The sequence below is a fragment of the Nerophis lumbriciformis genome, linkage group LG07 (genome assembly GCF_033978685.3).
Source record: "Nerophis lumbriciformis linkage group LG07, RoL_Nlum_v2.1, whole genome shotgun sequence".
In the NCBI taxonomy this organism is placed as follows: domain Eukaryota; kingdom Metazoa; phylum Chordata; class Actinopteri; order Syngnathiformes; family Syngnathidae; genus Nerophis; species Nerophis lumbriciformis.
In genome coordinates this window covers 7464934-7480000 of record NC_084554.2, presented here as the reverse complement: position 1 = coordinate 7480000, position 15067 = coordinate 7464934, and the positions used below count along the sequence as shown (strand labels likewise).

At 38.5% G+C, this 15067-nt stretch overlaps 2 protein-coding genes across 2 annotated transcripts in view; both read right to left on the bottom strand.

Annotated features, from left to right (window-relative positions):
• The window catches only part of LOC133609140 (class I histocompatibility antigen, F10 alpha chain-like), a 7276-nt gene extending 7176 nt beyond the window's left edge, over positions 1-100 (bottom strand). The window contains exon 1 of the mRNA XM_072913572.1: positions 1-100. This exon is cut by the window's left edge and continues 7 nt beyond it. Within this exon, the coding sequence (XP_072769673.1) occupies positions 1-48 (48 nt within the window). The 5' untranslated portion in view covers positions 49-100.
• LOC133609138 (class I histocompatibility antigen, F10 alpha chain-like) overlaps positions 1-15067 on the bottom strand; it is a 264787-nt gene that overhangs the window by 209976 nt on the left and 39744 nt on the right. The window lies entirely within an intron of this gene.

Below are 15067 nucleotides of genomic sequence, written 5' to 3'. Positions count from 1 at the left end.
CACGCTGTGTATTTGCACGACCAGAAGAAAGAATAAAAACAAGTTCATGATGTCAGCACGAAACAAAAAGACGTTTGTCACTGTGGCCAAAGTGCTGAACGTGGGGGAAAAGTGTGAGGCAGACGCTTCTGCTGGCACAATATCAAAGAAAGTGAAAGTGAAATTAGACACGGTGAAGCCAAACATTGACTGCATGCTTATTTCTAAACGCAGCGACCGTCGCGAAAGATAAAGATGGTTTCTTATGACAAATAAATCATTTTTATTATGTTTTTACTTGTATTTTGTCATAGCTGTCAAAAGTGAACACACTTATCCACATAGGTGAGTAGTAACCAGTTACATTTACTTAGATAAGAAACACAACTTTTACTTTGCTATATAACATTGTTACATTTATTGATATCATAGTTATTCATCATCTATTTAATATTGCTTGTCAAGGCCCTTGCTGGGAATTGTGGTCCCTCTGAAAGAGTATCTTTGTGGGCCCCTCTACCCCATTCATTGCCACCTTCAATCTTTGTCTTTTTTACTCTTCTTGACAGTGCCTGGCGTCATGCACACAATTTGTTTCATTTTCTTTCATGATGAACCAAGTCAGAGTATTATTATGTAAATGCTGTATTATTATTCAATGACACATTTTACAAGAGCACATGAAACACATCATGATAAGGTAACTAAGGTCATGATTCAGTAATTATTAAGAACAATGTTTCTTACTGAGTACAAGTTGAATGTGTCACAATACAATTGTGTGTAACACACATGCACAGTCGCATCCTTGCTCTACAATCAACTGCCGACTGTTTTTTGTAATGAACTAGTGACTTGTCCAGAGTGTAGCACAGCCAGGTGACAGCTAACGTAGGCTCCAGAGCAGTGGTTCTTAACCTTGTTGGAGGTACTGAACCCCACCAGTTTCATATGCGCATTCACCGAACCCTTCTTTAGTGAAAATAAATAAATAAATAATTCTTAATTTAATCTTAATGTATAACTATTAATCATGAAATGATGTTATTATATTAAATAAATACTAAGAAAGATATATTTTACAAACAAAGTTACAGGAATGTACACATGATCCCATGTTTACATCTCATTGTGCAACATGTGAATGTTTTAGTGGGAACTAAATGCGATATCGGAAAGGGGTACAAATTATTTCCAAAGCAGGACCCCCACCCAGACATACAATACTTGTACACAGCTCATGAAAAACAATATGTTGTGTTACTGTCATTGTAAGTGGGCCAAAACACTTATTTTAGAAAATAATCCCATGGAAATTACTGCTGTCATTTGATTATAATAATAAAACATTGAACTTGGTATTTAGTCAGGTTTGGGACAGGTGTGCTGCTGGTGTGGCCTCAGTGTGCACATCTAAGTTAAAGTACCAATGATTGTCACACACTAGGTGTGGTGAAATTTGTCCTATGCATTTGACCCATCAAATGTTTGTTCAGCCCCTGGGAGGTGAGGGGAGCAGTGAGCAGCAGCGGTGCCGCGCTCGGGAATCATTTTTGGTGATTCAACCCCCAATTCCAACCCTTGATGCTGAGTGCCATGCAGGGAGGTAATGGCTCCCATTTTTATAGTCTTTGGTAGGACTCGGCCGGGGTTTGAACTCACAACTTACCCATCTCAGGGCGGACACTCTAACCACTAGGCCACTGAGTAGGTCCAGGCATATGGAAAATTAGAGGGAACATTGTTTGGGGGTATCCATAATACGCCGATAGGGAGAAGTTTTTATTTACATGATGAGTCGAGTGTGTCCTGACCTCCGCGGTGGAGGCTCCGCCGAACTCCTGAGGCCGACTCACCGAACCCCTAGGGTTCGATCGAACCCAGGTTAAGAACCACTGGTCCAGAGTCCAGCCTGTGCCCTGTCAAAGCTCATTCTACACACATTACTGTATGAACAAGTAGACTCATTGTTTCACTACTTTAACTCTCTCACTATTCTCAGAAAAAAAGTTTTTAATGTTACAAACCACACAAAACAAGTCAAATGTTGAATTATAATAATCAATTAACAGCAGTCATTTTTATTATAATATTTTGTAGTATAAATGATATGAAAAATATCTTGTTTTCATGAGCTGTACAAGATGGCGCCGCTGTAGTGGCTGCTGGTGGCAGGAGCTCTGTGCTCTTGTGTCATCCTTTTGTGTTCCGGATGTTTCCCTCTTCTTTTCATGTGGGCTTGTTTTTGCCTTTTGGGGCTGTGTGACAAGGGGTGGCACTTTCATGACTTCTGCGGTGCTTTTTTGTGAACTCCTGGATCTGCCTCCCGGGAGCCTTTTGGCCATGGAGACCAGCTGCTGGGTCTCTGCCACACCAGAGTCCGTTTGGAGAGACTGGAGGAGATGTGGATGAAGAGACATGGCTGCGGAGCTGGTGCTGAGCGCCGGGAAGGACAAACTTCACAGTGTCTTGGCTGAATGAGCAGGTATCGGACACCTCGGTCTCCTTGGACGTATCCTCGCTCATCCATGCAGACCAGGACACTGGCCGAGAGCTAGTGGGCGGCCGAGGGTGGAGTCGGCTCTCTCGGTTGCTTTGTTGGGTCTGCTCCTGTCTCTGGCCATGCTCCGCCCACCCCAGCAGACGATGTGTAGAACACCACAGAGTGTATATGTTTGTTTTTTGTTGTTGTTGTTTTACTTTTGAGGCTGTGTGTAGAAGTGGCTGGTTGCATCAGCTCTGCTCTTTTAATGTCTTTAATGTCCTTTGTAGTCTTTGATATTTCCCTCTTACACACATGCTTATGGGTGCTATGGCTATGAGTTTTTTCCCCATTGGCCTCAGTCTGGACCCCCTCTCCAGGGGCCCAGGTTTACACTGTTTTTTTTTTTCTCACTCCCCAGCGTTTACCTGTTTCTCACCTTTTTTTTAAGAGGCGCCGGAAGTTGGCAGACCCTTCAGTGATCCTGTTCTGTCTCCCTGTAATGTTTGATCCTGTTCTGTCTCCCTGTAATGTTTGTCTGCTCTTCAATGGGATTGTGCTGAAAATCTGTATTTCCCCTCAGGGATTATTAAAGTCATTCTGATTGTGATTCTGTATGTGGTATGTCTGGCTGGGTGTCCTACTGTGTAGAATGTGAGACATGTAACCCTTTCAGAGATCACATTTTGTTCCCCTTCAAACATTCACATTTTTCATAATGAGATGTGCGCTGTTGCACAAGCATGGGATAAAGTGTGTAACTTTTTGTCTGTAAAATACATCATTGCAGCGTTGTTTTAATTAGCATGTATGTAATCTAGGAACAGCATTTCATAATTAATATCCAAAACCCCAAACCAGTGACGTTGGCACATTGTGTAAATGGTAAATAAAAACAGAATACAATGATTTGCAAATCCCTTTCAATTTATATTCATTTGAATAGACTGCAAAGACTAGATATTTCATGTTCGAACTGAGAAACATTTTTTTTTTTTTTTTAAATAATCATGAACTTTGAATTTAATGGCAGCAACACATTGCAAAAAAGTTGTCAGAGGGGCATTTTTACCACTGTGTTACATAGCCTTTCCTTTTAATAACACTCAGTAAACGTTTGGGAACTGAGGAAACACATTTTTGAAGCTTCTCAGGTGGAATTCTTTCCCATTCTTGCTTGATGTACAGCTTAAGTTGTTCAACAGTCCGGGGGTCTCCGTTGTGCTATTTTAGGCTTCATAATGCGCCACACATTTTCAATGGGAGACAGGTCTGGACTACAGGCAGGCCAGTCTAGTACCCGCACTCTTTTTCTATGAAGCCACGTTGATGTAACACGTGGCTTGGCATTGTCTTGCTGAAATAAGCAGGGGCGTCCATGATAACGTTGCTTGGATGGCAACATGTGTTGCTCCAAAACCTGTATGATGCCTTCACAGATGTCTAAGTTACCCATGTCTTGGGCACTAATACACCCCCATACCATCACACATGCTGGCTTTTGAACTTTGCACCGAGAATAATCCGGATGGTTCTTTTCCTCTTTGTTCCGGAGGACGCGACATCCACAGTTTCCAATTTGAAGTGTGGACTCGTCAGACCACAGCACACTTTTCCACTTTGTATCAGTCCATCTTAGATGAGCTCGGGCCCAGCGAAGCCGGCGGCGTTTCTGGGTGTTGTTGATAAATGACTTTCACTTTGCATAGTAGAGTTTTAACTTGCACTTACAGATGTAGCAACCAACTGTAGTTACTGACAGTGGTTTTCTGAAGTGTTCCTGAGCCCATGTGGTGACATCCTTTACACACTGATGCCGCTTTTTGATGCAGTACCGCCTGAGGGATCGAAGGTCACGGGGATTCAATGTTGGTTTTCAGCCTTGCTGCTTACGTGCAGTGATTTCCCCAGATTCTCTGAACATTTTGATGATGTTACAGACCTTAGATCAGGGGTGCTCAATACGTCGATCGCGATCTACCAGTCGATCGCAAAGGTAGTATTGGTAGATCGCATTACATTATAAAAAAAATTTATTTATTTTTTATTTTTATTTTTTATGTAATGCAAAAAAAATTTTTTTATGTAATGCAAATTCACGCCAGCCTATCATCCACCCCGTCTTTTGATTGATAAACAGGGCAGCCAGTCAGATGACATCTTCGTTTTCCTGACACTTAGGTCACTGCGCATGCGCAAACAACGGCGCTCAGTGCAGCAAAGCTAACAAGCTTGTCAGCGAGTTACCGCCAATTTTCAGCCTTCGGTTTTTTTCTTTTTCTCTTAAGTGTATAAAAATGAGTGGGGGAGCTGGACCAAGTAAGAAGACAAGATTGCGAGTGTTTCTCACTGCAGTTGGACGAATCTACGGACGTGAGTGACACAGCCCAGATGTGCATTTTCATCCGTATGGTGTTTAGTGATATCACTACAAAAGAAGAGCTACTAACATTACTGCCCATGAAAGAACAGACGCGAAGAGAGGACATATTTCAGTCGTTTAAAAACTTTGTGGAGAAAACTCAGCTCCCAGTGTACAAACTGATGTCTATCACCACGGATGGAGCTCCCGCAATGGTTGGCCGCTTGAATGGATTCATTGCCAAGTGCAGGCAGGACAATGATTTCCCGGACTTCCTAAATTACCATTGCATAATCCACCAACAAGCGTTATGCGCTAAAATGCTCAACAGGAAGGAGATCATGGATGTTGCAATGAAGATCACCTGTTCTAATCGCGCCAGATCTCTTCAAAGACGGTGCACATCTGGAGAAGGCTGACTGCGACCACTCTGAGTTGTTGCTGCACACTGACGTGAGATGGCTTAGTCGAGGGAAATTCCTGCAAAGATTTCGAGAGCTCTGTCCAGAGATTAAGGAGTTTTTTCGTGTAGCAGCTGGACATGCAGAATACACGCAACTAAATGACGGTCAGTGGCTGTTAGACTTGGCATTTTTAACCGATCTGACCAACATGTTGAATGATCTTAATCTAGAGCTGCAAGGAAAAGACAAAACAGTGATCAATATGATCAGCTCAGTTAATGCTTTCAAACGAAAGATGAAACATCTCTCCTCAAAGCTGCAGCGCCATGATTTGGCAAACTTCCAGAACCTGGCGTCAGAGCTGCAGATGCAAGGGAAGGCCTGTGTGCAACTTGGGACGGCGTGGCGCAGTGGAAGAATGGCCGTGCGCGACCCGAGGGTCCCTGGTTCAATCCCCACCTAGTACCAACCTCGTCATGTCCGTTGTGTCCTGAGCAAGACACTTCACCCTTGCTCCTGATGGGTGCTGGTTAGCGCCTTGCATGGCAGCTCCCTCCATCAGTGTGTGAATGTGTGTGTGAATGGGTAAATGTGGAAGTAGTGTCAAAGCGCTTTGAGTACCTTGAAGGTAGAAAAGCGCTATACAAGTACAACCCATTTATCATTTATTTATAACTTGACAGTGCACGCTACACTGTCACGTGGGGGTCGCATATTTATGCGGGATCGTTCCTTCCGTGCAACACGGATACTCCGGACAAAGACGTAAGGGTAAGATATGATTTATTTACATAAATCATGGCAAACAGAAAACAAGCAAAAGAAAAACGTGCCGAACGCACGGGAAGCTAAAGTTAAACTTAGCACAGAACTCTGGAACATGAAAAAACAAATCAACGTGATGTAGCTTACCGCAAACAAGGAGCACAGGACGAGTGAACAGAAAGGCAGGCTTAAATAGTGTCAGTGATGAAAAACAGGTGCGCGTCGAGAACACAAGCGGCAGGTGAAAATAATAAGTAACCATGGTGACGAAACAAACTCACAGGTGCACAAGCAATAACTAAAGGAGTCCAAAACTAACCAAACATAACTAAACAAAACATGATCCGACCACGGATCATGACATACACAGAGCAGATTGACAATTGTCTGTCAGAGTTTGACAAACGCTTTCAAGACTTTTCTTTGCTCGAGCCAGTCGCTACATTCATGTGCTATCCTTTTCGGGAAGATGCTGAGGTTGATTCCCTCGCATCACAAATTGCAACACTATTTCACCTGAACTCTTCTGGAGTGGAAGATGAGATTTTGACACTGCAAGCCGACATTGAGCTGAAGTCCAGAGCTCATGGACAGTTCTGGAACTTACTCACAGAGGTAAAGTACCCCAACATCAGGAAATGTGCTACCTCCTTGACTGCATTATTCGGCTCCACTTATTTATGTGAGTCAGCCTTTTCCCACATGAAGATCATTAAGTCCAAGTACCGTTCCACCATGACTGATGAACATTTGGAAGTGTGCTTGAGGCTGGCTGTCAGCAGCTACTGTCCGGACTATGCATCCCTGACTGATTCAATTCAGTGCAAGTCATCAGAGTAAACTCGGGTAATGACAAAAAATGTACATAGTTAATTGTGTTGTGTTGTGCAATATTGGCTCATGCGGTTATGCATGTACATCAACATACATTGTTGATATAAAGAATCCTCAATATGTTTAGAAATAAATATATGTTTTGCATTTTTGTAGTAGGTACATCATTTTGACTTGATCATTTTATAAGTAGCTTGCATGCTGAAAAAGTGTGAGCACCCCTGATTCTTGTATTATCATTAAACACCTTTAATTTATTAACAATATTAACTATATGTGTTAAACATGCTTGCATTATCATTAAACACCTTTAACTTGTTAACAAAAACATATATTTCATAAATAAGTAAATATATATTATATATATGAATGAGGTAGATCCCCACGACTTGATCAATTGAAAAGTAGCTCGCCTGCAGAAAAAGTGTGAGCACCCCTGCCTTAGATGGTGAAATCCCTAAATTCCTTGCAATAGCTGGTTGAGAAATGTTGTTCTTAAACAATTTGCCCACGCATTTGTTCACAAAGTGGTGACCCTCGCCCCGACCTTGTTTGTGAATGACTGAACATTTCATGGAAGCTGCTTCTATACCCAATCAAGGCACCCACCTGTTCCCAATTAGCCTGTTCACCTGTGGGATGTTCCAAAAAAGTGTTTAAACATTCCTGAACTTTCTCAGTTTTCCAGTTTGAACGTTTATTATTTTGTCTTTGCAGTCTATTCAATTGAATATAAGTTGAAAATGATTTGTTGTATTCTCTTTTTGTTTACCATTTACACAACGAGACAACTTCACTGCTTTTGGGGTTTGTATATTGAAAAAAAGAACATTAAAAAAATAATAAAGCCCACAAAAATGCATCCATCAAATGTGTTTTGATTAGCCCCTTAAGTCGTTGAGCAGCTATAAAATGATGTTGCTGAAAAGAGGATATGTGTCAAATGTGTGTGTGTGGAGCACAAGCACTGATCCTGCAGCTGTGTGTGGAAGTGTCAGTGTGCACACTTACTAAATAAAAGCTAAATAGTGCTGGCACCACAGCGATGAGTGTTGATAAATCATATTGGGCGTGATAAATCATTATATTGGCATTTTCTCCCAGTATCGTGGCTGTTTTAATGATCAGCATATATTCTGCATATTATTTTGCATATTCTGCTCACTTAAGAGACGCCATCCACTTTGCACAGGTTTAGTAGATCAGCTCTGCGTGTGCCATCCGGTTTGCACCTGTTTTAGTACACGCAAACCTTTAACAAATCAGGCCCTGTGAGTCCAACTCCATCCTGGAGAAGAGGATTGTACTTTGTCACACCTGTGCAACTTGGGTGTGCCACCTGAAGACTAAGCTCCTGCTGGTAGCTCTTAACCACAATAAGGTGACAATCTCAAATATGAAAGTGAAATCAATTCAATAAAGTATCCTTGATCCACATTTTTCAACCCATTTATCTTAACTTGATGGCCTAATTCTTCAACTGAATGTTCACCTTTAGTAGGACTTCACACACAATAGTCAATATTTACAAAAGTGACAAGTACAGTCCACTTATGAAGAAAACCAAAACATTCTTCTCAAACTAGTTCATCAACAAGTCAGCTGCATCATGCCTCAAAGTTTCCGCATTCTCCACTTATTCACACACAGAGAAACTTAACAGCACTGCCTACACTCTAGACATAGTCATCTTTTTTTTTAGCTTGTCTTTTACTCTACCAACTAACATGGAGTCATCAGTTCCCCTCTTCTTTGACATTATTTTCATTTCATTGTGTTGTCTGACCAGTAAACACTTGCAGCGTGAGGAAGTCCACATTGACACAAATAATGATAGCCTGCATCTTACTTTTCATCAACAGCAATAACAACTGACAGCTCTTTTCCACACACTGTGTGTGTGTGTGTGTGTGTGTGTGTGTGTGTGTGTGTGTGTGTGTGTGTGAGTCTGACACAGAGATGAGGCTGTGCATTTGGGATGAAATGCATAACTGATGCTACTACAATTGACACTGGCCAGTGAAGTGGCCGAGAGTCACACTGCAAAAAGTCAGTGTTCAAAAACAAAAACAAAAAAAATACAAAAATGAGGGGTATTTTATTTGAACTAAGCAAAATTATCTGCCAATAGAACAATAAAATTTGGCTTGTCAAGACTTTCCAGAACAAGTAAAATTAGCTAACATCAATGAAGCCAAAAATACCTTAAAATAAGTATATTCTCACTAATAACAAGTGCACTTTTCTTGGTAGACAAAAAAGAGACCTTTTTGCTCAATATGTTGAAAAATATTCCTAAATGAAGTAAATGCTAGTGCCATTATCTTGACATGATATGCGCTCAGCATTACATTTCTTGAAACCAGCAAACTTATACTAAAAACTAGTTTATTGTTCTTAATGGAAAGAAAACAAGGCAAGCGCTTGTTACTCTCGGGGTTTCCTAGCCGCTCAGGCAAATCATATTGTCTAAAAATGCATTTTTCCATCCATAACATGACATCATCGCACCAAGTGCGTGCTCTTTCAGTCAATTAGTGCACATATATACAGCCCGGCCCCCGGCCAAAATGTTTTTAATTGTCATTTTGAAGAATTTATCTGAATGTGCATGAACTATTTCTGTTCAAAATTGTTAGAAATGTTAAATGTTTAAATATTAACTGTCAGTTTACTGTACTGTGCCAACTGTACTACTATATGAGTACGTGTTTTCTATTGTTTCATTGAAAATAAAATAGCAAAGTCCATTTGGCTGTCATCTGTTTTAATTATGAGACACAATTGTGTCAAAGTCATGATTTTTTTTTATTTCATGCTTGAAATAAGAAATGATTACTTTAAAAAAGTAGTTTTATACTTGTGAGTGTTGATGACACAGCTTTGCAACACTTGATATTCTAGTTTCAAGCATGTTTTACTCAATATAGGTCATCAAATCTCAGCAACAAGCTGTAATATCTTACTGAGATCATTTAGGACCAAAACACTTAAAACAAGTAAAACACATAAAATCTGCTTAGTGAGAAGAATGATCTTATCAGACAGAAAATAAGCAAATATCACCCTTATTTGAGATATTTAATCTTACTTAGATTTCAGTTTTTGCAGTGCACCCCCTGGTGGCGCTATTGCTGAAAAGTGGCAGAAGTCAACTGACAAGAAGTCTTCTACAAGCGCCCCTTGTGGCCACGTCAGGTAAATGCCTGCGTGGCTTTTCTGGGAAATCACCTGACCTGACAAGCACAACAGGTGTGACAAGTTTGCCGCCAAACTTCCTCATCGGCTGTTTTTCTACTGCTCACCAACTTATTTATTGAATCAAAGAAAAGAATAGAATAGAATGGACTTTATTGTCATTATATTTGCATATAACGAGATGAAGGACTCCAACTTAAGGTGCGGTAGTGGGAACAAATAGGGGATAGTGTTTCAGGGCTGTGAAGTCATCAGAAAGCACTTCTCACTAACTCTTACAACTTTAACACAATTTACAAATCGCTCTGTAGTTTTTTATATTAGTGGATTCACCGTCAAACTCCAAAGAGTGATGAAGTGTTGCTATATATGTCTGTCTGCCGGAATAAATACATTCATTCATTCATTGAAAACTACATGAGAGAGGCTCAGCAACAAAATGTGCAGCCAATCTGAAGAGAAAAGGTATAATTTGGTCAGGTCCTGCTGCTTTACTTGTGTCCAGGCTCTTTTAACTTGACTTTTAACAGGGGCCAGGAAACGCCAGCATATAACCCCAATTCTTCAGAGTTTGCACTGGCTCCCTGTTTATCTTAGAATTGATTTTAAATCCTTGCTGTTTGTTTTTAAAGCTTTACATAAGGGGTGTCCAAAGTGCGGCCCGGGGGCCATTTGCGGCCCGCAGGTCATTTTTTAACGGCCCCACGGCACATTTTAAAAATACGGTTGAAAAAACATAAAAAGTGGTATAAAAGAGCAAACAGGTGAAATGTAACAAGAACATGTTGCAATGTTTACTCTAATAACACAAAGCTGCCATGCAGGCTGTTTCTTTCTTTAAAAAATAATAGTGGATCAAAATCAATGTCATTATGAATTATTGACCTATTCAAGGCTCCAATTACATCACATTAAATATTCCACTTTGAGATATTTTTTGGGACAAATGTTGCATATTTTGTGTTTGCCATATAAAAAACTGAGCTGTTTTTTTTTTTTTAAAGTTGGGCTTAAAACGAACAAACAAAAAACATAAACAACAATAAAACTTATAATTGACGGATAGATCTGAAGTTGATCTCGAGACTATTGTGTTAAATGTAAACAGTAAAAAAAATGGATAATTTATTTTGTAACACTTTAATGAGTAGGACCCTTTTGGATCCCCAATCATTTTAGTGTGATTTGTTTTTAAGTGTCATTGCTCAAAAAATAATAATGAATTAAAAGCAATGGTGTTATTGACCTTTTTAAAGGCTCCAATTATTATATAATCTCAAATATTCCACTTAATTGGGTGAAAATATTGCATATTTTGTGTTTTTTCCATAAAAAAAAAACATGGTTTTCTTTGACAAAAAGAGCATACAACTTAAATCTTTAAAAACGTTATATTGACAGATAGACCTAATGTTGATCTAGAGATTTAAAACTTGAATAATAATACAAATAATAATACTGAATAATGACACATTTTTTATATTTTTTTGACCAAAACCCTTTGGGGTCCCCGGGATCAAGCCCGAGTGGAGGCCTAAATGTATATTTTTTATACATATATTGTATTGGTTCTTAAAATAAATGGCCCCCGCTTGCTATGATTTTTTAAGTGTGCGGCCCTAAGTGGAAAAAGTTTGGACACCCCTGCTTTACATGGACTGGCACCTCAGTATATCTCGGACCTCATCCACTTTGGAAACATTTTGTTGTTTAAATGTGCTATATAAATAAAGTGGATTGGACTGATTGGATTACCTTCCTGCCAAAATTCATATTTCAAAATGCGGAAATGTCCAGGTTTTTGTGGACATGTGACACAGCTGAAGCACTGTGTGCTAGGGGTGTAACCATTGATGGATACATATTCCTAAATGTCAACTACATCCATTTGTGCTGGTAAAGTTTGCCTTCCAAGAGATAGGTATGGATCCTACATCCTTTTTAAAAGGGAATCCATCCATTTTATTGATACTAGGGAAAGGAAAACATTGGATCTCAGAACGTCAGACTCTATATGAGTAAATTGTTGTTTACTTGCTTGTTTGGATCCATCATTCATTTATATGGAGGTCAATTAAGGACAACACTTTTGTACTTTTGTACTCTGAAACTAAAAGTTCAGATTAAGATGTTGAAAAATACCTCAGTATATTCAAAATAAAAAATATTTTTCAGGTTGTATATAATTTTCACACAAAAATATGTTTTTATTAATTCCTTCTTTTCATTTATATATATATTTTGATATTAGAGCTTTCTACTTTTTCAGATTACATTTTTATTTTTTACAGCTTCATTTAATTTTTCCAAGTTTTGCATCTTTTTCAGATTCAAATCTGTTTTGTTTTTTTCCAGGTTCCCACTTAGGCCCTTTTTTTTTTTTCTTTTTTTTTTTTACATAATATTGGATATAGAGAACATTCAAACACTCCATTTGAATATAAAATATTGAAATTTAATGATTTGGTGCTTTTTCAAACAGTCAAAATGATGTACAAAGAAAATTAAGCAAAAAGGTACAACAATTCTTCACAAAAACGAAGATAAATATAACCTCAGAGAAAAATGTCATCTAAAGAAAATTGCGATTCTGATGTTGACAAGACTTTATTCAGCCCTTCAAAAACAATGAAAACATATTTTTCAATACAAAAATAAAGTTATAGACATTGTAAAACCATTCTCTGTGAGACATTAATGACTTAGTATATTAATCAATGAATTAATCTCTGCCTTCTTTTTAATCTGTCCTAACTTTTATTCACACATTCATGCACATATAAACACATTTTATTCTTACTTGTTCAGTGTATTTGTATCTATATTATTACAATTCGGCTAAATTCTTTAAATCAGGGAAAAAATAATAAACATTGATTTCACAGTTACAGCATGGGGATATGTGACCACCTTAAGGAGGATTTACAGTAAAAACATACATATACAATTATTTCCAATATTTTAGAGTCATTCTTACCAATACACTATTTGTTTGTGTACATTGAAATGATTCTGATCCTCATCTAATGACAGCTACAAGCAATTATTTTGTTGCTGAAAACAAAAAAAGGGTTAAAAAAGAGCCATAAATCCAAAATCCAGAAGGCAGTTGCAGAAAGAAACACAACAGGAAGTAAAAGAGGGCCTACAGTGACCCTTGCTGAAATTATTAAGATAGTGGCAACAAATCCAGGAAAGAAACTATCACAATAACCATAGCCGGAAGCTCTTAGTAGACTTCCTGTACTCTGCTGATGGTAAGCCACGTTCTGATATTGCTCTGCAAAATATTATATATTACACTAAAGCTAACGTGAGATTTATTGTAAGATACAGTTATTTAATAGCAGTTGAAATGCTACGTTGTGGAATTTTCGTTTTGAATTGGTTGTTGCTCACGTCAGATGTATTACTATTTTGCACTGAAGTCGATATTATTTCCCCCTGTAGACATCGAAATCAGCAGAGGTGTTAACCACATATTGTGTGTATGTGCGTTCTGATCACTCATTGCAGGTAATAATTGTTGCACTATGTGCGTTTTACGTGTCAAGACGTTCATATTTAAATTTGTATTGTTCGCCATTTTAACATGCGAACAACGTGGTCTGTCATATTCGCTAGTCACCACTAGAGGGTGCTAGAAGTCCATTTAGTTATTTGTGTCATGTATTGTATTTTGTATTTTTCTATTTTCTATTTCATAAATATTCTAAAAAGGATGATGTTGGTTAAAAACCAAGTTAAAAATATGTTTTATTGAATTAATTGTAATACCAGTAAAGATAAAAGCAAGTTAAAACCACTATACGATCACACACGAAAAAAGTATACTGTTAAAAACCATTGTATTAAGTCACATCTGTAATTGCATTTCATGTAATTGTAAAAATATGAAAATGTTATGTACTTGAGCAGACTTCCTGTACTCTGCTAATGACATCGAAATCAGCAGAGGTGTTAACCACATATTGTGTGTATGCATGCGTTCTGATCACTCATTGCAGCTACCAGTAAAGAACCACATCACCCAATCCAGCCTGTGTGTGGGTTCTTGGCGGGACGGGTACACAGCAGTTACATAAATATGCTTTTATTATTCAATCAACATAAAAAACACAAGATACACTTACAATTAGTGCACCAACACAAAAAACCTCCCTCCCCCATTCACACTCATTCACACAAAAGGGTTGTTTCTTTCTGTTATTAATATTGTGGTTCCTACATTATATATCAATACAGTCTGCAAGGGATACAGTCCGTAAGCACACATGATTGTATTTTTTTATGACAAAAAAAAAAAAGAAGGATAATAAATGATACAGAGGGAGGTCTCTAACAGCCTACAATGAAGAGAGCTTGGCCATGGCAGAATTCAAGCTGCAGGGCAAGGAGTTTGAAGTGCATTAATGAACTCATATGGTGAATATCTTGGAGAAAGCACACTGTCAGAAAGTGTTTTAGTCTTATCTTATTCTGACGCAGTTTTGAGATTGTTAGATTTCCTGTGCTCTTAATTTGGCGATCTAGTCTGAGACGTCATTTCCTGTTTGTAGCGTTTCTGCGTAATATGGGCTCTTGTGTAAACAGCATTGTGTGCGTTCCTGACTAAAATGTAAGTATACGTCGAATATAGCACGGTTATTATTGCTAAAATGCCTATAATGCGTTAGATGTAGCCTTAGACGAGTGTTTGTTTGCAACAATGTTTCTGCTTGACGACGTAATTCGCCAGCTCAACTTTCGCCCTGTTAATACTTCTTGTTACACAGTAGTTACCCTATCCTACCACTAGAGGGCGACACAGACCACGTTTAAATCACTGTCTAAATCAACAGTGCTTATTCTCCATTCATCTCTTATGGACTGCGTTAATAGTCCATGTACATTTGTTTGTATATTTGTTTTATAACACATTGTAGAGTATATTATGTTATATATAATATTATACATATCCTGTTGTATTATTGCATATTATATTGCCTAAATGTATCCTAATCATTATTTGTATGTGTTCCCTTTAGACCACACACACACCCC